Below are 25,778 nucleotides of genomic sequence, written 5' to 3'. Positions count from 1 at the left end.
GGCCAGCTCAGTCACCTGATCTGTTAGACTTTTCTTATGGAATCACATTAAAACAGTTGCATATGCTTCAAAATCTGCTTCTCTCGATGACCTTAAGACTAAAATTACAAACGCAATCAATGCAGTCATTGCTCAGCAACTACTAAACATTTTCCAGAACTTCGAAACTCACCTAGTTACATGCCTCACACAAGATGGTCATGTTGAGCACTAATAAGAAACAAATTATTGTAGATAAAACTTAATTACATACTCTTTAAGCTATTATATAATATAAATCTGCAACTTTTATAATGTTGGACCTAATAAAGTTTAAGACTGCACTAAGAATTATGGGACACCCTGTATATTACAAACACCTGAAAATATTATAACAAAAACTTAGTTTAACAAGTGGTATAACAAGAAAGAAAGAAAGTCAATCAAAATTTTTACCTGCAGAATCTTTCTTGGATTTAAGCAGCTGTGAAGTGCATCCATTTTTTTTGCAATCAGCAAGCATCTAAGAAAATAGTGACAGAATAAGAAAACATGATGAAACATAAGGTAAAAAACAATGTAATTATTAAATATTACATGATTTTTAGTTTAGTAGCAAAAGTTATGGCTTAGTATCAACTTATCTTCTAAGCAATTGTAAAATAAGTCATAATAAACAAGGTAGTACAGAATATTTATCAAGTTTTACAACAATAAAGATTTGCATAATACATAATTTGCATAGTATATAATAAGATTTGCATGACGATTATAGTCAATGAGGTAGTTTAATATGCCTTGAATATTCAATAGGTTATAAACAGATAACAAAAAGTGTTATTATTATGTTCTGGATGAGGGAAGAAGCTCTCTTGTGCAATAATATTCTTCATCATCGTCATCAAATTCCTGCCATGTACTCTCAAGGGGGGGTGTACAGGATATGATAGTACATATCCTGTACTACATGAAAAATTTACATCCTTACTAATGTCCTATCTACAATTTTCCTCCAAATCAGTCTGTTACCTGTCAAGATTCCAACATTATCAGATCTTAAATAATATTCTTGGATTTTATAATTATTATTATTATTATGGCCTCCATGCAGTCAAAAGACTCATCGTGGGAGGTACCTCCTAGGAAACACAAAGTCTATCATACCACTCCTTAAACTCAATGACTGTTCTCGCTCTTACCACTCTATCAGACAATGAATTCCATGGTTCAAACACAATCGATGCAAAGAAACCACTACTCACCCTCTTGTTCACAGTTTCCTTTCTAACTTCCAGGGATGGCCCCTGTCATCACTCCTTCCGGCTGTTCAACCAAGCGAAAGAACTCCCCAGTGTCAACCCTGTAACGACCTCTAAACAGTTTAAGAGTCTCAATCATATCACCTCTCCTTCTTCTATCCACCAAACTCTGCAGTCCACATTCCCTCAGCCGATCCTCATAACTAACATTGTACAGTCCTGAAACCATCTTTGTTATCCGCCTTTATACCCTTTCCACAGTTAATTTATCCCCTTCAAATCCTGGGGACCAAATCTGAGAACAACAGTCTAAGTGTGGTCTGATCAGAGTCTTATACAACGGAATGATAACTGTTTTATCTCTGCAGGTCAGTGTCCTTCTCATTATTGCAGCAATCCTCTGTGTTACCTTCACTTATGCAATATGTCCCCTAAATTTCAGGTTTTTATCAATCATCATCCCCAGATCTCTTGTCTCCTCTACTTCCACCAGTATAGCTCCTCCCATAGCGTATGCAGTGTCCCATCCATGTGTCCCAAATCTCAAGACCTTATATTTTGCGGTATTAAACCGACACCCCCCATTCATTTGCCATCTGTCTAGCTTATTGAAATCCTCTAGCAGGGGCTACCACATCTGAACTATTACTAATAACCCTTCCCAGCTTTGCATCATCCACAAACAACTGCATATTCCTCTGCAATCCACTGACAATGTCATTGATATAAAGGTTAAACAATATAGGTCCTAGTTCTGAATCCTGTGGGACCCCACTTGTAACCTCTGCCTCCTTGAAACTGCCCCACCATACACAACTCGCTGATATCTATCAGACAGCCAATCCTGAATCCAGTTGACACCAACCTGACATCCAGACCCCATGTGCTGCAACTTAAATATCACCTTATCACGTGGCATCCTGTCAAATGCATTTGCTTAAGACCAAGAAAATGGCAGTATATGCCTTTCCCTCATCTACTGCTCTTTGTAACTTTATTATAAAAGGCTAGCATATTGCTAAAACAAGAGCACCCTTTCACAAATCCATGTTGACTCTCACAGATAACATTACCCTCATCTGACCAATGCTGTATATGGTCCCTCACTAATTTCTCCAAGATCTTAGCAACTACTTGTGAGACACAAACTGACCTATAATTAGACACTTCCAGTCTGCTACCAACCTTATGCAATGGCACTATCTTACTTTCCTTTCATTCCCTGGGCACCTTTTCTGCAGCCAGACTTTCATTGAAAAGCTAGGTCAAAGGCTCTGTTCGTTCTTTAGCACACTCTCTTAAAACCCGTAGTGAAATACCATCCATTCCTGTTGCTTTACTGACATCCAGAGTACTCAGTATTTGGAACACGCTCTACTCCTGCACCTATAAACCTCGAACCTGCCCAATCCCTCTAGTATTAAAATTTACTCCTCCAAGATGAAATACTCCAATAAAGTGTTCATTGAACAATTACACTGTCCTCTGCATCAGTCACTCTATTCCCATTTTTATCGCACAATGTCATTCTTCCACAGTCATTTCTCCTCCTACTGACCACATAGCTAAAACATTTCCTAGGATTTTCTTTGGGCTAATCTCTTCTGATATTACAGTTTTGCCTTCCTTACCATACTAGTCACTCTCCTGGCCTGTGTCTTATATTCTTCATGTATCTTCTCTTCACCTGTCTCCTTATATCTCTTCCATAACATCTTTTTCGCATGCAGTTCTTGTTTAATATTGTTTGTCATCCACTTTACTCCAAATTGTGTCTTCTTCTTTACTCGTGGAGTACAGCTTACTATTGCTGCTAACAAATATTCCTTCACAATTTTCCAAGCACTAATGATATCCTGGCCTTCCATTTCCTCCCTCCATGAAACTTCCCCAATGTTGATGTCTAAGACTATTATAATCACCTGCCTCATAATTCCACATACGTTCCCGTCTCTTTGATACTCCTGCATGTCTATTCATCTTCCAAGTCAAAACCATATGGTCACTCTCTCCAACTGGTGGGAGAGAGATGTCATCTCAGTTATTATCAACTCTTCTGATGCTATGACCAAATCCAAAACTCTTGAACCTCTTGTTCCCTCTATTACATGTTGCCTAAGACATTTGTCCCTCAAGAATTCTAGAAATCCCATTCCCTTATGGCTACATGCATCTTCCTCTCCCCAATTCATACTGGTGTAGTTAAAATCTCCCATAACAATCATTCTTCTTGCACTTGCCAAGCTCAACTGTCTAAACATCTCCTGGTCCCCACCCTCTGTGCTCCTTGGTCTGCAGCAACATCCCACTAAATATCCTGTCTTGCCCACCTCTACCTCACACCATGTGCTTTAAAAAATCATTAGTGTCACTGCCTTCCAAAGCCTCCACTCTTAGAGGACATAAGAGTGGAGGCAAGCAGTATGCCATCATAAGCAGTACATAAGCAGTACTCCACCACCACGCTTTCTCTTCCTATCCTGCCAAAAAATGCTGTACCCAGCTACTTCTATTTCTGTTATTATATCCTCTTCTGTCAACCATGTCTCAGCGATCCCAATAATCTTTGTCCAGGCTGATGCTATCAGCACCACCAATTCCTCTCCTTTATTCCGAATACTCCTGGCATTAGCATAAAGCATAAAAATGCCACGGTTTCTATACCCAGCATTATCCCCTCTAGATTCCACTGGGCTCAGCGTTACCTGATGTCATACCCCTTCTCCCAAGTACCCATTCCCACAAGAGGCCACCCCTGCTACCATCCACACTGGGACACACCAACTCGTTCAGCACAGCAATCGCTCCAGATACCTACATCCTTCCTCATTCAAATGCAAGCGGTCTCTTGCATACAATTCCTCTGTGTCCTCAAATGCCCTCCAAGCATCCACATATTCTAATCCTCTCTTCTGACACATTCTAGCTATTATGTTATTCAATATTACTGCATGTAATGGTTTTTAACAGACTGCTACATGACAAGTTGATGTAGAATCTGGGAAGATGATGAGTCAGACGGAGAAGGAATTAATTATTGCTTGAACAGTACCAGTATTATAAAACGTTCTGTATTCTCTTATACTGCTTTGTCTTTGTTTTCTTTATTTATTATTCGTGAATGGTCAACTGTTTAACTATCGACTGCTGCCATTTATATATTTCTTCTAGATCTTATGTTCTCACGCTCTATAGTCTAACAAATTTATTTGTTTTACGACTGTGCCAGTTATTCTATATATTGAGTGCGAGATAATAAGATTTTAAGCCAAAGACAAAACAAATATCATTTGTATCCAAACTGAGTTTTAATTTTCTTCCTATTGAATTAGGCCTAAGCCTAATTCAATATCAATATACATTATCTCATAAACAAACACACTTGATAAACATTCTTGTTCAGAAATTAACAAGTGCATAACTACTTATAATTCTCATTCAGCACACTGCCTTTACTTGAATCTTTTGTCCACAGGTAAGTACTCCTTCTTGTCCTTTCTGTCTGCTGACTCATTCTTGATTTCCTGCTAAATTTCTTCCTTGTCTGAGTCGACAATTATTTCATGCCCTATAGGACCCTTAACATGGCAGCAATATGAAGCTCTTTCCTTTCAAGATGATCAATGCAATACTTTTCGTGTGGTGGAAGACCCAGGTAGAAGACTCCAAACCCATGACACTTCTCTTTAGATTACCATGGCGGACCTAGCGTGACAGTGGACCCAGGTAAGAGATGAAATAGAAACTCTATTTCGTCTCTTAAAACAAAATTCTAAAACAAAATTCCTTCTCAATGATTTGCCTTATATACCTGGACTTCCACTGTACGCATGTGTGTGTGTGTGTGTGTGTGTGTTTCTTGAACTTTCCATATATGGTCATGTATTGACCTTCGAACATGCCGCCATCTTTCTTTGCGCATCTTTGGAATTTTCTATCCATGGCAATTCTTAAAATTCTTCACTATTCTTGACATGAGTTAACAGTGTTACATGATGACATCATGCACTACATTATTTTAACAAAGGTTCAATTAAGTTATCAAATTTACAAGTTTATTACAGACAAAATAACATTTCTCTAAGTACATTCCCGTTAAAAAAAACATGTAAAAGTGAACATGATAAGTTACATAATTACATATTATAAGAGATTTTACACCAGTAAGATGCATGAACACTGCTGTTCAATTTTTATTTTAAAGATATTTAGATGGATTGACAATGGATGTTCGGTTTTTTGCTGATGACTGTGAGTAGGGGAGTAGTGATGCTCATAGCCTCATCAATTTCTTGCAGTCCAATTCAATCAATGTAGTATGCAACTGGTAATCTTTTCATCTTAAAATTCAGAACCTTATTCTTTGCCAGATTACACTGACAACTATTCTCTTCTGTCCATGCTGTCAGCTCAGAGGGGGTGGTATGCCCCAGGCAGTACTTTAAAATTTTTTGAACTTTTGCAGTTAATTCTAAAATACAGTCTCGAGAACTCATTTCCAAATATTGTAATACTACTGTGAATTTTCCTCACAATTGCTGTACGTGTTGCTAGTTGTGAGAGAAGTTTTTCCAAATTAAAATTGATTATAAATTACCTACATTACTATGAAATAGACTTTGAAAATGACATCAACAATTTTGCTAAAAGAAAAGCAAGAAAAATAACATTTTAGATTGTTGAAATTAAGATTTTACTTCAAAAATAAACAATGTTTTAATTTATTTCCCAATACATGGTTTGACTTTTTGTAGTATTTTTGGTGCGTATTGAGAGGGGCAGCAAACTCAGAGACCATCCCGGGCAGCAAAAGCCCTAGCTACACCACTGTGTCAGCCTATTTAAATCATTCTGAAAGATCCCTATGTCACTTTTATTAACTATTTCTCTAGCCCTCTAATATATCATTGTTATGTGTTCAATCCGGATGTGGCCAATTTATAAGCATTAGTTATTAAAAACTCATACAGTTTATCTTATACACATATTGACTATATTAGTATGTTTTTTGAATTCTGATTGACTCCAAAACAACAGTGAACAGATAGCGGCAGTAATGTCATACGATGCAATGGCAAGAAATTATTTGGAAAAATAAAAAGGAAAAAAATCTGTAATACTTCCTTCCTAACTTTCCAAGTATTAATATCCACTGCTAATAGTTAAAATTCTGTATCACTGGGTACAAATTCTATTACTACTATCTGTTGTGCATCTATTTTAGGTTATCGTCTATTTTAGGTTACTTCACATGTTTCATGGAGTGCTTTCTAAAAATAAAATGCTGCAAGCATATCCTAACCTCTTATTGGTCATATTCCATTACAAAAATCAGTGATAATCAACAAAATTTTTAATGGCTGGCATGCTCCAAACATAGCTAACGTGATGTTAGCATTCTCTGCGCTATGCCACCATCAGAAGACAGACTTAAGTTCAAGTCTAGTTGCCAACTGGAGGAATGTTTTCTAAGTATTTCTTTGATTGGTTCCTGAGTTAGTCAATCTCTGGCACAGGCAAGCAAGTCTTTTTCTTCCCCAAAACTTGGGTTTTTCATCCAATAAACTCAAAAAAATCGACAGTAGAACACACACTATTTCAGACAATAACATATCATGTTAGGTACCAAGAGATGGCAGCACTTGTTTGCCAGTCTTTTCATCACTTATAATTAGTGACAGTCTTGGGCCAGCTATTTCTGATTGGCTATTGGTGGAGACTGAATTGCTTACTTTAGGGTTAAAAGACCTTGCCTCCTCCTGATAAGGGAATAAAAGGTATTCGCTGACCCAGCTGCCATGCTCCAAACAGGTGTGATAATGATAAAAACCAAAATAAGTGACAACTAAACTGAAACTCTTCTTCAGATTTTTGAACTCGCAAAATAAAACTTCTCATTTGTCATGGACAAGCAAATGAATGCTGGAGTTTAGGAACATGAGATGGCAGCAGTTGTCTGCATACATACATAACAGCATCAATGTACGAATGTATTCCAAAGGCCAAAAGGCTGAATAAGGTAGGTGTAAAATGGATGAATGTGGAGCTTAAGCATGAAATCTGGAAAAGAAAGTACTTTGGAGGAAGTACAAGATGAATAATGGTAATCAGTCATATGAAGAATATAAAGAACAAGCCAGGAGAGTGACTCGGTTAGTAAGAAAAACAAAAGTAGAGTATGAGCAGAAATTGGTAAATCAGGCTAAGAAAAACCCTAGAATTTTTTTTAGATATATGGCAAGTAGAAGGAAGAATGATCATGGAAAGATGCAGTTAAGGGATGAAAGTGGTAGAATGGTAACTGCTGCAGAAGACATTGTTCAGGTATTCAGTGATCGATTTATAAGAGTGTTTCATCCTGATCAGGGTGGAATCATGAGGATCTTAAGTATAAACGACATTGGAAAGGATAGCTTAATTGTGAGTGAGCAGGGGGTATTTGAGGAAATAAATAACCTTGATGTTAATAAGGCGATAGGATTGTTCCACTGCATAAAGGTGGTGATAAGCTGTAGCTTCAAATTATAGGCTGGTCTGTATATCTGGAGTTGTGGTGAAGGTCCTAGAGAGATAGAAATGAGTTGATAACAGCAGTATTCTCTCTTGGTTATCAGCATGGGTTTGTTAAGAGACGATCATGTTTCACTAACTTACTTATGCACTATAACAAGATGACAAATACTATGGACAAGGGAGATGCATATACAGTGGTGTACTTGGATTTTGCAAAGGCTTTTGATAGAATGCCACATGACAAACTCTTAAATAAATTGAAACAGATGGAATTGGATAACAAACTTCTGTGTTGGATCAGTGACTGGCTGCCGGATAGGTATCAGACAGTTGTATATTGGGATGTAGTATCTCAAAAGAGAAAGGTCACCAGTGGTGTGCCACAGGAGTCAGTTTTGAGGCCATTGTTGTTCAATTTGTATGTTAATGATATTGGGTGTTTAACTAGTGATATCCAGCTGTAGGGAGAGCAATGCACAGTCAGGCTGATGTTAATGCCTTACAAGAGGACTTGAATAGATTGCATGAATGGGCAGGTAAGTGGAACTGTCAGTTCAATGCTGCCAAGTGTAAGGTTTTGAAATTTGATAAGCAACGATGGGATGCAAAGTATATACTTGGTGGGGAAACTTTAACAGAAGTAGAGGAGATGATAGTTCTAGGAGTGATGGTGGACAAGGACCTGAAATTCAGGGGCCACATTGCAAAAGTTGTGAAGATATCACATTGAATAATGGCAATGATGCGGAGAACCCTGCCATGCAGAAATAGAGAGGGTTATGATTCCATATGAGGCTTTGATCAGGCCTCATATGGATTATTGTGCACAGATTTGGTCGTCGGGTTTTCATGGTGACGAGGATATGTTGGAAAGGGTACAGAGAAAATTCACAAAGGTAGTCAGTGGTGTCTTTGGAATGTGGAGTATGAGGACAGATTGAGAGAATGTAAGTTGCAGAGCCTCGTGAATAGGAGGAAAAGAGGGGATATGTTTGAGACATATAAGCTGGTCAGGGGTTGTTATCAGGTAGACATGGAAGAGATTTTTCATAGAATGGGAGAGGGAACAAGAGGCCATTGCTGGAAACTGTATAAAAAGGGTGTGAGCAATGGAGTGAGAAGCAGATTCTTTGCATGGCGGGTGGTTAGTGAGTTGAATGCATTGCCTGAGTCTGTTGTTGATGTGGACACATTGAATCAGTTTAAGACGTGGTCGGATGAGCATTGTATGATTTCTTCAACAGTTTCTTCAACACTCAGCAGAGTTCCTATTCCGTACATTCCAGGAATCTAAGAACCTATAGGTAGAATTCTGAAAAAGTATCAACTGATTCCAACATATATTCCTATCAACAAAATTTCTTCTTCATTACCTTCTACAAAGGATAAACTGTCTTCTCTATCTTTCGCTGGCGTTTACCAAATACCTTGCGAATGTGATGTCTCTTATTTTGGACAAACTGGCCGTTCTTTGGAAAAAAGAATAAAAGAACATCAATATTGATTATAACAAACCTCTGAAGTCTGGTCTGGCGCAGCACAGTATTGACTCTACTCATAGCGTCCAGTGGGATAAAGCAGTTCTCCTCCATAGATGCAGATTCAAATATGAACGCTTATTCAAAGAAAGTTGTCAAACTATCTTACACCGACCGAATTTAAATAGAAATGACTCTATGTCTCTCTCAAAGATCTGGAGACTTTTATCTTATGTAAAAAACCATTTATCTTAACAGATTAAATTTATTATTTCTATTATTTCCTAGCACGCGGTAAAAATTGTATTTTAATAGGTGATCCACCGAACATTTTGCTTGTATTCCATTCCTATTACTGTTACAGACACTGAAGACGTACTATTAATTTTAGTACGAAATATATGTCCTTTTACTAATTAAAGATATCACTGAAATGTTGCTTTATTATCTATAGTAAAAAGTACTATAGATAATAAAGCAACAGGTTTTCACATGTTGCTTTATTATCTATAGTACTTTTTTTTGTTCCATGGGCTTTTTCTATTTTTGTCAATTATATATATATATATTTTTAAATTTATTTTTTACATAGTCTGGAAACTCTGCTCTAGAGACCAAACAGGGAACTTTTGTTGTTTTTTGGAACCCTGGGTGCTGCTCGCATTAATTATTTTGCCAGTCTGGGCTGGCTGAGTGGTTAGCGTATCCACTTTCCAGCCAAAACTTTGGAAATAGTGGTGGTGGTGTTCAGTGGTAGATGGCATTGGTATAGTTGCAGTCAGTTGGTGGATTGAGTGGCGGAGACAGAGTTGTAGAGTAGGTGCCCTCCCTCGATGAGTCTTTGGACTTCCTGGAGGTGTCTAATAATAAGTAAGAATAATAATGGGAGGATGAAGAAATTAGTTAATGGAAATGTCAGTTAGGAATTACTGTCGCAGACATAACCAAATATTTAATGAGCATGGAGAAGGACTAAAAGTGAGTAAGCAGGAGGTATACAAGATGCTAAATAAACTCTGTGTTAATAAAGTGATGGAGAAAGCATGGGGCTTGATGACATATCACTGTTACAGACAGTTATATTTTGGTCTTCACCTTAATGAAATGTTTATGTCTTAAACTCTATTAATTAATAAGATAAAACTTTCAAAAAAATATTGATACTATTATTTCTATTTGTGAAAGTTTTAAGACAAATGAAAACTAACTATCAAAGATAACCAACATACATACCTGAGAATACCAGAAAGTTCCATGGCTGCTTCAACATCATCATAAGGAAAATGTGAGTGAAGATGCTCAAGTACTGAACATATGAAGCTAGTAAAGGTGGAGAGGCTGGCTGAAAATGCTTTCTCTAGTTCTTCATGTATGGGATTATTTTGATTGACTTTGATTACATCTTCCAGTAGATTTTTTATAAGTACAAAGCTAATCCTTTTTTCATCTCTCATTCTGTAGTGACTTGCTAAAAGCCATGAACTGGTGAACAGTATTCAATATGGTTTATAAAATTACAAAAAATTCAGAACTTATTCAGAAAATATCAGATGAAAAAAAAACAAAAAAATAATAATAAAGATTTAAAAAAGAACTTCTATATAACAACTTTTAAGGTGAAGACTTCAAAGTTTCACATTTTCTTTGTTGTTTAAGATAAATTTATAAACAATTACTGGGAAAGGTTCCATGTTAATGTACACCAAAATTTATTCAACATGCCAACAGTAGATGAATTTATGACAGCATATGACAGACAAAACTTTACATGATGTTGTTTCATAGAAATACTGTGAAAGTGAGTGTAAATTTCATATTTTATAGTATTAAGAAGTTATATTATTGTTTTATTCAATTTATAACTTCCAATGTATTCGAAGAATATATATGATTTATAATACAACTGCTTTTTTTTATGTGTTGAGAACAGCTGACCTCACCTTTTGGGTTTCAATTACACAATCTCTTTTTTGTCATTTTCCAAGATCTGTAATTTGCATTTCCTCATTCCACAATTTCCCTGCAAATGTTCCATAATCCTGAAGCCATCTCTGGATTTCTGCACTATTCTCTTTTATCCATTTGAAATCTGAGTGATAGTCCAGATGTAACTTAATGAATGCTTTATACAGAACAGCCTTCTCATCAGAGTTTCTCATTGCATTTCTTATTAATGCAGCCATCTTATGTTTCGTCTTTACTATGTTTGGCAGTGTGGACCCCCCCTTACTTCAAAACACTCTGTCATTTTGAAGAGTGATCCCCATGCAGAGGGATCTAAAGCAAATGACATTGCAATGCATTCCCACTAATACAGTACATAATTTTCAGTAATAAATAGTTCATCTGTATATTTTCAGTACGTCAATGACACAAAACTGTCTTTCTTATATTATATTATATTATATTGAGATGAACCATGCAATAAAGTGAGGTATTTGAGGGCAGACTAATGGAATGTAACCTTCAAACTTTGAATAATAGATAAAAGAAAAGAGATATTATAGAAACATATAAGTTTTTTAAGCAGATCTTACAGTATAGCTACAAGTGAAATTCAGTTTTCTGGGATAACCCCAGAAAACTGAATAAGGATATGATTAGGAAGATTTTTAAGTCATTGTTAAGTCCAGGTTCTCAAGGCATGTGATGAATATGTGTGGAATAAGCTACTAGTGATGTTGTGAAGGCATCTTTGGTGAATGTTTTTAAAAAATGACATGATAGGTATTTATTATTATTATCCCAAGATCTCCATGGAATCAAAGACTCATCACACAAGGTTACTTTGTTATACACACAGCTCATCATACCTTGCCTTAAACACATTCAAATTCTCTGCAGATGCCACGTTCTCAGGCAAGGCATTCCAATCATTCACAACTTTGCATGCAAAAAAACCTGCTTCTTACTCCCTTGCTCACAACACTCCTAATCCAATTGCCCCTGACCCAAAAGAGACCCACAAGAACTCATCAAGTGCTTGATTCTCTGGGAGAGCTTGAATAATAATAATAATATACTGCTATGTAGCACTTTCATTTTGTGGCTGTCTGATTGACTGAGTGGATAGCATCTTCACTCTCTAATTCTAATGCAGATAATTTTCATCAGACAGTGTGACTCCTTCACCTCCCCTTGCTTATTGGAGGCCTGAAGTAGCTTTAAAGGAATCCATACCTGTCTCTAGAGTATAGTTTCTAGATTACCTGACCATCAGTATAACTATTCTAAGCCTAATAAACATTAGGCTTAGAATAGTATTAGGCTTACTATTCTAAGCCTAATAGAACATTAGGCTTTGAAAAAGCCTAATGTTCTATTAAGCTTGCAACCTTTCATGAAGGGTTCACTTTAAAAAAAATCTCAGTGATGAAAAGATCAGTCAACTACATTAATGTTAATTGAAGAGGAGACCAAATACCAAGTAATTACTGCATATTATTACTTAACAGGGAAAAAAAAAATAGATTTTTGTTTTTTGTAAAATAGATCTTTGTGTTTTTCAGGGGGGGACCTCCCCTCGATGAGTCTTGACAGACTTTATGTCTTAGGAAGGACCTCCCTCGATGAGTCTTTTGACTCCTTGGAGGCCTGAATAATAATAATAGATCACCACGCTTTAAAATTCATCATGTTGTGGTGTTTGTTTTCTTTTCCACACTAGAGAAAAAGAAAAGGACATAAATAGATTTTTTAATAATTTCTTACCATACTACTTGCTCTGGTGATGAAATCTGGTGCAGTAAAGCATGCTGGTAAATAAGTGTCATTGCAGGAGCAGAAAGTATTTCAGTCCACTTACTCCAGACAGTATTATCCTAATGATGGAAATTATTTACTTCATAAATTTGAAGCTGAAATACATGGATCTGTATTTTTAAGATTAGTCTATTACTAATGAAATAAATTCATTCATTTACTTACAGCAAACTTTGTCATAATAATTATTATATTTCAAAACATGGTAATAAATAACAGTGAAAAATGCATTTCTAGCTCCTATGGAATGGCATCAATTATAAAAGTGAAAAAAAAAAAAAAATAAATATAATAAAAATAAAGTATTACTATGTGGAATATACATGGAATTTGAAGATTCATCACAGTAAGCTACTACTACCTGTTATTTTCATGATATCTATAACACCTCTTCTTAAACTCATTTACTGAAAGCATTCACTACTGCCTCTAGCAGCCCTTTCCATTGCTTGACTTTTGGTATACAGTTATATAGTAAGCTACCATTTATCTGATTTTCAAAAACAACAATCCTTCAATTAACTGACCCTTGCATGTCAATTGACTTCTGGTACACTGCCATGTAATTATATCTTCTAAAACCTTCAATTATCTGAACAGCAAATTACTTTCCCATCATGGCAAGAAAAATGGTAGATTATTTGTACATTGTTTGTGCAACATATATTATTACACAGGCATTTCCGTGAATTCCAAAGACTCAACACAGGAATCCTGCACTAACCATTATTCGCACAATACCAATTATACTTCTTGAACTCATTCATTGACAAAACACAACTGATTCTTACAACCCGTACACTCATTCGCCACTCTCCAAGCAAACCATATTCTTACTCAACTTCCATGGGTGATCTCACGTTATGATCCCATGTTCTTGCTTGTAATTTCACATATTGGAATGTTTCTTCAGCATCCACTCTATAAAATCCCATTAGTAACTCATATGTTTCTATCATATTCCCTCTTCACTGTGACAAGAGAAATCTTCGTGGACATTTTTAACTGAAAGTGAATTAGCCAATCTCATATAGGCATAGCAGGGTTTTTTCCCTAAAAAACTTAAGTGTTCCATTCTGCATACAGGCAAATTAGCCAGAGGTCACATGCAATTTACAGACAAAAGATGCTATTGTTGGATGGATGGAGTTGTGTGTAGATGGTGGATAGTGCCAGTATGTGATGGTGGGGTGTGTGGAGTAGAGTGCTTTTCCACATAAGTCCTTGACTACTTGGAAGAATCAAATAATAATAACTTTCATTCTATTTCTTATAGGAAATATTCCAGAACTCAGTCATCAATTTAGTCACTCATCTCTGGATCTTCTCCAACACTTCCTCATCCTCAAGAAAACTAGAGTAGCAAATCCATGCATATTAGACCAAACATAGTCCAATCAAAGACATATAAACAAGGATAATTACATCCTTCTCACTACATGAAAGTGTATTTGTCAAAATTTAAGTGATTCTTTCAGTTATTTTCCCCTCTACCACAATGTGTCCATTGCACTTAAAATTCCATATCTACTATTATCTCTAAATCCCTAACCTTGTCAAATGCCTGGTCCCGTTCTAATGGGTGTAATCCAAATTTTGTAATCTTTTAAACTTTTCATTCCTAAGTGAGGATACCCTTGTCCTCACTTTGCAATGAAAAGATTCTCGTCCTTATTCCTTGCTTATTTTGGGAGCAAGATTCTTTGCTTGATAGTAATGAATGAGTGAAATGGGTTATCACTATGTAACTTGTACCCATTATCTTTGACCCATATTGTCAGTTTATCACTATGTAACTTGTACCCATTATCTTTGACCCATATTGTCAGTCTGTTTAAATCATCCTGCAGGATTAATTCCCAGCTTTGTATCATCAGTAAAGAAGATGTACAGTAATATCATCATGTAGATTATAAACAGATTACTAAGACAAGCCTTACCCTTTATAATATTGTGCTGCCTTCCATAGAGTATTATATTCTTATCCATCCATTCCTGAATTCTGTCCCTCTAAATCAATTTTTCTAATACCTTAACCACCACTCCTAAGATATTGATCAGTCTGTAGTTTGCTATCTATTCTGTGTCCTTTCAAAATAACAAGATGCATGGTATATGCAAGAGCAGAGTCAAGGTCAAGGGAGAGAGCAATAACAAATATGGGGATAAAGACAGGAGTACTAAAAAAGCAATGCTTGTTAATATACAAATGCTTTAATATCAAGAATAAGGAGGAGTTTATATGCTTGCAGATTTGATTTGAAAGAGACAGTCAATCCAAGTTAATTAGTACAGTGAGGGTCTTACACCAACAAAAACTAACCAAATTTGACTCATCGACTTTTTATTCATTAAAACTGAATGTTTATTCAACATGTTTTGCTGTTTATATTGCTGACAGCATCATTATACACAATCTATACATTGTTATGTAAACTCTGTATGTGATTGCTGGCATAAGAAAGGTTGCAAATGCTACATACACTAATTAATGCTTCTGGATGTCATGAGCGAATGACCTCAGAAGACTCTTTGAACAATATGACAAAAGTATTATTGTCAGACTGTTCCATGGGGAAGCTTGCTAATCTACAACGTGATGTTTTGAGAGCATGTGTGCTATGAGTCTGCTACTTTCTTCTCTCTCTCTCTCTTTTGTTTTCAACATCACCTATTACCTACATGTTGTTGTTTTTTTTTTATGGATTTTTATGCTTTTCTCAGTTTGACATGCATACAACTTTCCACAAGAACAAGGAATCTTGTATGCCTCCAGAGTGTTTGTAGAACAGAATGTCTTTAGGAGAATGTAGGAAACTTTTGTAAAGTGTTAAATGGTTTGAAGATTGTTCTGATGTTGACTGATTTTAATAATTGGGCTATTCCCCCCAATTATTAAAATCAGTTAATTATCCAGTAACCAAAAAATCAGTTAATTATTTCTTGATGGGTTTCCAACGTATGGTAAGGAGACGGTGTCATTGTGATTAATTTCTAGGTTAACATTGAGATGGTTCATTAGAAAATAAAAGTTTCTTTAGTAACTTCTTTGAGTAGCAATTTAAGTTGATATAAACTCCTTGGAGTGAATTACTTAAAAATACTAACAAACACTGTCCACCACCTCAAATTCTAAATCATCTACACTTATATGGTATGGGGCTGAGATCTCTAACAGGATGTTGAAAGGATGATGATGATAATGGGAGATTATAATTAAAGCATGTGGGTAGCACATGGAAGTAGAGAGAGAGAGAGAGAACACATAATAGAAGCAATTCAAGTTTTCAGAAGATTGGATTTGGAGACAGCATCAGATGATATAATTATGAGCTGGGTATCTCTTACACCAAAGGTATCGAAGTAATACTTGTTAGAAAACATGAAAGCATATTGAAAGTTCCTAACAAAGTAAGTCAGCATGTGTCCTAAGAATACAAAGAAAAATGTAAGAAAACTAAGCTATATGTAAAAATGGCTAAGCCAAAGTAATGGGAAATTTTGATAAGAATGCATTATTATTATTATGTGACACCTCCAAGGAGTCCAAGAAACTTACTGCATTTCACTTATTTCCATTCTTCTCTAATAACCAATGTCTACACTACTTAATTCTCTATACACACTGTGCTCAATAATAGTATTTTGTCTATAAATTGTACGTTCTCTGGCAGATTTGCCTGCACATTGGACGAAAAACCGGAGTTTCCAGGAGAAAACACTCTGCTACTTCCATATTAGATCCCTTCACTTTCAAACGAAAAGCCCACATAAAGTGATCAATGTTTTTTCGACCACTAAATACTTAAATAAGATAACTGAAAATTGGGTTTTTAATTGGGAGGAAATTTGATCCAACTAGTAACCAAATAATTTTGCCACGTTAACTGGTGGCTTCTTCTGGGTTAGATGAATATACATATAACAGCTTAAAACAAACAAGCTTAGATTACGAATCAATACATAACTGAAAAATGAAAAATATCAAATTCATAGGAACCTTTATTTTGCACTTGGTTAGACTATAATAAATTTAGTTTAATCCTTTATCCAAGTGTAATCAAACAACGTTTGTGCCTGAAAATATCTTCAGGACTGCGGTTGGCTTCGTATAGGTAAATATGACCTCTCCTATTGCTTCTGTCTTAGTATCACCACTTCTGGGTCTGCCTCCCACTGACGAGACCTCAATAAAGGTCGAACCCTGTCTGGGTAGTGGCTCTTCCCTTGAAGTCCTGTTATTGATAATGCAGAAATATCTTGTAGTCAGTATTAGATAGAGAAATAGGCTTCCAACTATTGATTAAGGTAAAAAAGGATTAAATCTTTTTCTTTTTTTTTTTTTGAGGTCTCATCAGTGGGAGCTTGATCCAGGAATATACTAAGGTTAAATCAATGCATAAAGTATATATTTTCCATATAAAAGTATTAAAATGGATCTCTATCTGATCAAGAGTACTAATACTCTGGATCAGATAGAGAGAGCTGAAGAAAGTCTTTCTGCTGGGTTACAAAACATATCATTCTTGACAAGAAATTTTATTCTTGTTCTTCATAGCCAAGCAGAAAAACTTGCTACAACTTTCTCAGATAAAGAATATTCAATAATATGACACAACATTCTACATTCTATATGGAAATACATAACTTCTACATTGATTTAATCTTGGTATCTTCCTAAGTGCTACCAAGCAGAACAGCAGATCTGATTGGTGCAAGATTTTGCCTGTTCACTGAATGGAAGCATTGCTGAGTGTCCTGGAATGATTTGGGTCAGGAGTGATAAGCTTAAAGTCATCCAAAAGGATCGCTCTAAGCTCATCACTGAAGATTATGTAAGCCCTTGTTACACACTTGATTTTACAATAAACAATCTTCTTGTGCCGCTTTCAATTCTAACATAAAACTTAAATACCGACTAGGTATTGCTTAGCATAATGTTCTAAGTACACCATATAATTGAAGCATTGTGAACAGCTTTTTTCTCGAATCCTTTTCAAATGTCTTTTGAAAATCTATAACATACAGGCCTTGTTATATTCCAAGGATTTTCCCAACTATGTGTCTTAAGGTGAAAATCTGAGTACTTTTCCAAGTTTCTTTTCATACGTATGCTTACATAGATCTTATATGAAGTACTCAGTAGGAAAAATTCTCTGTGATTTTCACATTCAGTTTCATTTCCTTTCTACAGATGGGAAATATGACAGCTATACTCCAATCATCCAGAATTTGTCCTTCTGGCCAGACTTTTTGAATTCTGCAGTGAAGTGTTGTCACTATATTATTATAATTATTACGTGACACCTCTAGGGAGTCCAAAGTCTCATCGAGGGAGGGCACCTACTCTACAACTCTCTGTCTCCACTATTCAATCCATCAACTACACCAATGCCATCTACTCCCTACCACCACCACTAGTATTTTCACAGACAATTACAAACATACATGCCCATGGCAGGATTCGAACCCATAGCCTTTTGGCTGGAGAGCAGATACACTAACCACTCAGCCAATCAGGCCAGCATATAACTTTTATACCTTCATATTTGAACTGTACTGTTGAAATCTATTCTGGCTACCTTTCAGGCTTCAGATAACTTCTGATGTGTCCTCCTGTTGAATATTTTCTACCATTGTTCTGTCACTGCTTGTTTCATTAACAATCTCTCAGAGTAATTACTCCAGATATCCAGAATATCTTTTGTTTATGATGATGTGTATATATGATAGAGTTCATATAAATTATAAACAACAGTGGAGATAGTGTACAATTCACAGTGCACATGATTTAGCATCAAATAATTTTCCTGTACATCCTTCAAATCTAAGTATTGCAACTTAAGTATAAGCCAATATTTCTCTCTCTCTTTCTCTATATACGTTGCTATACGACACAGATGAAGTGTTTGAATAGCTCAACTTTAAACAGATATTCTTATTGAACTTCCATGATTTCTTGACTATTTGTTATCAGATAGAATACTGTAAAATAAAACAAACAAACAAAGAGATTTGGTCCCCCAGGATTTGAAGGGGATAAATTAACTGTGAAAAGGGTACAGAGGCAGATAACAAAGACAGTTTCAGGACTGTGCAATGTTAGTTATGAGGATCGGCTGAGGGAATGTGGATTGCAGAGTTTGGTGGATAGAAGAAGAAGAGGTGATATGATTGAGACTTTTAAACTGTTGAGAGGTGGTTACAGGGTTGACACTGGAGAGTTCTTTCGCTTGGTTGAACAGCAGGAGGGAGTGATGACAAGGGGCCATCCCTGGAAGTTATGAAAGGAAACTGTGAGCAAGAGGATGAGGAGTGGTTTCTTTGCATGGAGGGCAGTTGAACTGTGGAATGCATTGCCTGATGGAGTGGTGAGAGTGAGAACGATCAATGAGTTTAAGGAGTGGTATGATAGACTTTGTGTTTCCTAGGAGGGACCTCCCACGTTGAGTCTTGATAGACTTGTGTTTCCTAGGAAGGACCTCCCACGATGAGTCTTTTGACTCCTTGGAGGCCTAAATAATAATAATAATAATAATAATAATTTGGGATAAATAATTACCAAGAGTAAGTTTGTTTTACGCAATTTTCTTGCTGTTTTTTTTCTCAAGTATGCTTCCAGAAATGTTTTCCTGTACCACACAGCTAAGAAATTTCTCTATAATTCCCACATTCAGATTGTGAATTATTTTTTCTTTCTTTCTTTTTTTTTAAAATGGCACAATACACACCAATTATCTGAAGTTTGAATTTCAGACAAAGATTTCTTTATTATGCAGCATATCCACTGAAAAGCTTTTATATTGCTATATTATCCTATTTCAGCTGAAGTTCCACATTTCAGGTTACTGATGGCCATTCTATCTGTAGTGTTTGAAATACATACCTCCATGAGCAAGGTGCATCGTGCCATGTAACAAGTTGTGTTTGTAGCTGGTATAAATGGGAGAAATATGATGCTCCCATGTCAGTGTAACTGTGTCTGCATGAAATGGCTGCGAGAAGGGAACTGAAAGAATTTGAAAGAGGCATTGTGATAAGATGCCATGTTGTAGGTCCACCTACAACATGGCATATCAGTGATACCATACTGAGATGGAAGTGTAGGGAGTCAATTGCAAGGGTTACCTGCAGTGGATGATCACCACATCACTGAACATGACTGTAGAGTGCAATGAATGATATTATATAAAAACCATCATTCATTGGCTGACAGATTGAGTTCTGGGCATCGACTGGAACATGACTCTGCACAAAAACATTCAGAACCAAGGCTCACAGCATGGGATTCCATAATATGACTGCAATATACAAGTCCCCATATTACCCAAACCAGCCTGCAGGCATTGTCTTCAGTGGTGCAAGAGACCATGTACAGTGGAAAGTGAATGCTTGGAAAGCTATGTTATGGAACAACAAATCATGCTACACCCTGTACTGAGCAGATGGATGCTCAGTGAACGACTCTTACCAGAGTGCATAATCCCAACTATGAAATTTAGAGGTGGTGGTGTGATGGTATAGTCCTGTTTATCCTGGTTTGGCCTCAGACTTTTGTTTGTGGTGTCACAAACATTAAACTCTGAGAGGTATCTGAACATTCTGGACAATGCAATGCTTCCTACTTTGTAGCATTTTGATGGCAATAACCAATGTCTCTTTCAGCAAGACAACACACCATGTCATAAAGCTACTGCCATAACTGCATGGTTTGTGGATATGAATGTCACCACACCTGACTGGCTTCCACAGAGCCCTGATCTCAACCCTATTGAATGTCTGTTAGATGAACTGAGGCATCAGGTGAGGTCAAGGGGCATCTATCCCACAATTATCCAGGACTCATTACATGCCTACAAGAAGAATGGTACAAAATTCCCATTGATTGCTATCGTATGCTAGTGGAAAGCATGCTCTGTAGGATGGCTGCAGTGAATGCAGCCAGAAGAGGTCCTACATCTTATAAAGCTGAATGCCATGCAGTTTTTTCCTCGCACTATGTTATCCATTGATTTCTTTCCAATCAGTGTATATGCCTGACTACATTTCACCTGCTTATGCCATTTCATCACTTATTGCCTCATTTATAATTTTAAATATTTTACAATTTTACTCAAGATCCCCCAGAACATCTCTATCTTCTGTTCTTTTTAATCTTCATGAACTTTGATTCCTTTTGTTGCAGGAATTTTCCCCTTTCCTCAACTTCTAAGCTTTATTAATAGTTTCCAAAATATTTTGTCACTTTCCAAAATCTTCATGACGCTTTGATTAATTAGACTGTTTTCTGAATTCTCTGAGAATTATGCTTGTTGACCTAGCCTGCTGATTATTATTATTATTATTATTATTATTATTATTATTACCCAAGACCTCATGGAGTCAAAGACTCATCTCGGAAGTCCTTATCATACACGCAGCTCATTATACCATGCTTTAAACACACTCAAATTCTCTGCAGACACCACACTCTCAGGCAAGGCATTACAATCATTCACAACTCTGCATGAAAAAAACCTGCTTCTCATTCCCCTACCCTCTTTATACAGTTTCTAGGGATGACCTCTGGTTCTCCCCTGATCTCCCACTATTTTCTACAGAAACTCTCCAGCACTGATCCTATAACAACCCCTTACTAACTTGTAGATATCTATCATATCTCCCCTCTTCCTCCTGTCCACCAGACTCTGCAAGTTGCATCTTTTCAATCTTTCCTCATACTCGACATTCCGGAGGTTAGAAACTACCTTAGTCAGTTGCCTCTGAACCCTTTCCAACATCTCTTCGTCTTTCTGAAAACCAGGTGACTAAATCTGGGCACAATAGTCCATGTGTGGCCTAATCAAAGCCTTATACATTGGAAAAAGAATCTCCCTACTTCTACAAGTCAGTGTCCTCCACATCATTCGCAGAAGCCTTTGTGTTGTCTTCACAATTTTGGCTATGTGACCCCTAAATTTCAGATCCTTATCCACTATTACCCCCCCCCCCCCAGATCTCTTATTTCCTACACCTCCAACAATGTATCCTCACCCAGCATAAATTCTTACATTTTGCAACGTCTGCACAGTTAGCCTAGTGGCTGTGCAATTTGCAACCATATCCCTAGGGAAGGAGTGTCCTAGGTTCGATTCCATCGGAGATGTGAGGAGCTACTGCCGTGCCAGTCTTGGGCACGGCAGTAGGGTTTTTCTCCCAGTTTAGCTGGGGTTTTTTCATCCCGCAAGCAGGCAAACCGGCCTCGTGAACACACACAGACTACAGTCATGAATATCTCCAATAGGGATGCAGCAGAGGAGTTGCGTGCCAGGTGCATTATTTCGCTGTGACTTCTCATTAGGAGGAGACCAAACCAGTCTAAATCAGATGGAAGGGAGATTTTTTTTTTTTCATTGCAGAAAAGCTTCATTATTTTAAAATGCACAAACACACAGCTCTGATAAATGCCTAAACAAGGATAAGGTTGTGTAGAAATCTGAGGCACCTTACAAAAGTAATTTCTTGCATTGGAAAACTTCTCATTTGTTTCAGATTAAAAGGATAAAACCAGCCAACAGGGTTACACTTCCAATTTGAAAGAGCAACAAAATGCACATGGACTGTCTGATGAAATTGAGCCAAAGCCTCCAAAGGTAAGTATCACCACCCCTAATTGTCTGTCTCTGCCTTAAAAGGAAGAAAAGAAGGAAGGGGACTAGAGTTGAGTTTTGGGGAGTTGTATGGAAGGGCTTGGTCCTCCCCTTCTGATTCTTCTTCGGCATTTTGTAACCATTCACCAAATTTTTTCATCTGATCTAGGAACACACATTTTCCTTTGGGAGAATGTGCTTCTCTGTGCCATTTCATTATCACATCTTCACTTAAAACATCAGCTCTATAAAAAAAGGACAACAATTCACTGAAACAACTTCATTAAGTTCATGTTGTCGCAAGAGGTGCAAGTTCTGCCTTGGCACTGTGAGTGAATGGAGACAGAAGGGACGTATACTGCCGCAGGTGTTTCAATGCCTGCTCAGCTACCAATTCTTCCTTCTTATTCCATTCAACAACTGCCATCAACGAAGTCCACAGCAGGACTGCAACATCATGTTCTGGAAGGGAGTATTTAGTCATGTAATCTTTAACAAGTGAGATTATCTCTTTCACAGGCATCTCATCTTTAAGAAGACTACCTACTTGTTGCTGCAGATCCTTCTTTACACTGGCATTTTCTTGTGCTTTCTGATAGTCTACAAGTTGGCTAAGGCCATGTGAACTGAATGTGGCAGTAATATTATCCTGACTGCGTTTGCTTACAGGAAAGAATTCAAGAAGTCATGTATCCAGCCCAGCCTTTCTCAAAGCAGCCCAAAGTGTAGTGCTATCTCTTTCAGTAAGCCAAGTCTTGAATGAATTCCAGTGCAATTCCATCTTTCACCAAGTGATCTTGTAACGTGTTTGACAAAACAGTGGGTGGAACTTGACCTCCAGCAATTCAATATGGCTGCAACTTTTGCCAGTTTTTGTTGTTCTTGAGCAGTAAAGCCTTTTAGGAAGACCATTACCTTCTTGAACTCATCTTCTATAGTCTTCTCAAGTTATTTGTACCGCAGTATAAGTTTAGTAAATACCTGGGCATAGTTTTTTTAATATGTCCAGGTTATCCTGAGCTGTGAATATACAAACATCAGTACGTGAAGTTTTTGATGGATCTACATCACAAGCAACAGTACCAGCAGGAGCTAAAATTTCCCCTGCAAGGAGAATGTCAAAAAGAGTTTCTCTGTATCTTCTGTAGCCAAGTTTAGATCCAGCAGTGTCTAGAAACTTGTAAACCTGTTCTAAGTTGGTCCCAGTCACACTGAGACCCTGCAGGATGGCATCTCTAAACCCTGCAGGGTCATATTTTTCGTTTTCATCTCTTGTTCTGGTTTTGATGCACTGGCCTGATAGTGTCAGCTTTTCAGTTTTCTGACTCATACAAATGCAGATCTTGTCGCTCCTTCCCAAACACGCTTGCCCAACTCTTCCGGGAAATCTTATAACCCTACAACATGCCAGTCTACATCTGGGTAGACATGGAAGGGAGAGATTTATTTTTATTTTTTTTTATTGTAAACATAACAGTCTTATGTACAGGATTAACTGGTTTTTGGTTCTCTGCACTCAGGCAGAGAGGTTACATGCTCATACTCTTGTTGAGGTATGTTACATCAAAATATCAGTTATAAAATGAAGTGCATTTTGTAATTAAAATAAAAAGCCAAAAGGCTAGTTTTCTGGCAATTGAATAGATATTAAATGGATAAGAATCCTATTTTGTTATATATATTTTATTTTAATTACAAAATACAAGCACACCTTTATGGCATTCGTATAGTGAAGGTATGTAAGTTCTTTTCACTAAGCTTTGATATTTTCCAGGTCTACCTACTCACTGATGAGACCTCAAAAAAGGTTGAAACCGGTCTGGGTAGTGACCTCCCCTCATAATGTAATGACAGTATTACATCTCCTAGGAGCTTGCTCCACCTTTGCTTCGAATTGCCTTCGCCGATAGTTTTTCGGCATTGAAACTCATAGATCGTAGTTATCGATCTTGAGTTTCACTTACTGGCTATATATATAACAAAATAGGATTGTTATCTATTTAATATGAATTGCATTTGTTTTTTTTAATTACCATTAACAGTTATTTGACATGACACTATATAAGAACATAAAATCTGACATGTGGAAGAACATAACAGTTACTATAGGACAATATTATCTATTTACATGAAAGTGGCAGCTGATCAATATTCATACTGTTAAGCACAAAAAAGCCTTTCTTCCCCCTTTCTTTGGGGGGGGGGAATGATTCTGTGGATTCCAGTCTTGGTGGAAAAGATCTAGGGTGTTATTTTGCCTGTGGTGGTGATGTTCGTGTAGGATCTGTTGTATGTCTGAGGTAGAAGCTATATATTACCGCTTTCGCAGTGATGAAGAGGTAATTGCAGAATGAATGATTATTTGACTCTTAATGGACGAGATTGAAATATTCCTCTTCTGTGTGAAGACTACCACAGGTGAGAGCTTCCGTTTCCCCGAGACAAACTGGTTAATTGGGTGTTGACTGGGCATTCCAAGTAGATACACTGGACTGTTCCTGATTGGTAGCAGAACAGGCAGTTATCTGAGACATCTGAATTAAATTTTCATAATATAGTTGGAGTGGGTAATACATTGTGCCACATTCTCCACTGAATATCTGCGTCGAGTTTGATGGCTCTTGTGCAATATGGTAGGTCCCATTAAAATAGTGTTTGGTGGGATAATGCAGGATTTTCGACTTGTGTTAGAGTGCTGTAGATTTTGTTAGTGTTGCTGGGTGTAAGTTTCTCCATTAATTATTAGTTTTTATCAGAAAGATAGGCCCTGGATCTTCTGAGTTAGTAGGGCTAAGCCCCTCTTCCGTTATGCTATCAGGCATAGTGGCCTTTACAGTGTGTATCTGCTCAGCCTGATTCCTGTATTCCAGGTTTTCGAGCGATTTTGGAAAGCGTCAGGTGAGGCTCGGAGAAAGAATGTCACCCAAGATCCTCACGCCTTGCCAGCTCCATGGAGGAAAGAAAATTTCTTTCTGAGTGATCGGGTTTCTCACCATCGTGTTGTGGAAGATGGGTTCCATGAGGATTTCAGGAAGGGATGCTATCTTCACTGTGTGCTGGAGGTTTAGCATCTTCCATCTTTGAAGAGCATCTTTGTAGAAGTTTGTTAGATTCACTGGCACGTGCTGTTGTCATTCTTAAGGTTGTAGAGAGAGAGA

General features: G+C 37.0%; 1 protein-coding gene and 1 pseudogene across 1 annotated transcript in view; both read right to left on the bottom strand.

Moving 5' to 3' along the window:
• Positions 1-25,778, bottom strand: part of LOC150108654 (BAI1-associated protein 3-like) — a 175,549-nt gene that overhangs the window by 9,313 nt on the left and 140,458 nt on the right. The window contains exons 8-9 of the mRNA XM_090390496.1: positions 12,941-13,050; positions 10,463-10,711 (exon numbers count right to left, since the gene is read on the bottom strand). Coding sequence (XP_090246622.1) covers positions 10,463-10,711; positions 12,941-13,050 — 359 coding nt within the window. The remainder of the gene's footprint in view (positions 1-10,462; positions 10,712-12,940; positions 13,051-25,778) is intronic.
• LOC150108655 (eIF5-mimic protein 1 pseudogene) lies at positions 22,640-23,997 on the bottom strand (annotated as a pseudogene).

The sequence above is a fragment of the Typopeltis vanoorti genome, chromosome 3, assembly GCF_054136105.1.
Source record: "Typopeltis vanoorti isolate ZY-2024b chromosome 3, IOZ_Tvanoo_1.0, whole genome shotgun sequence".
In the NCBI taxonomy this organism is placed as follows: domain Eukaryota; kingdom Metazoa; phylum Arthropoda; class Arachnida; order Uropygi; family Thelyphonidae; genus Typopeltis; species Typopeltis vanoorti.
The sequence above is the reverse complement of the archived record's forward strand: the minus strand, read 5'-3'. Positions and strand labels throughout refer to the sequence as shown.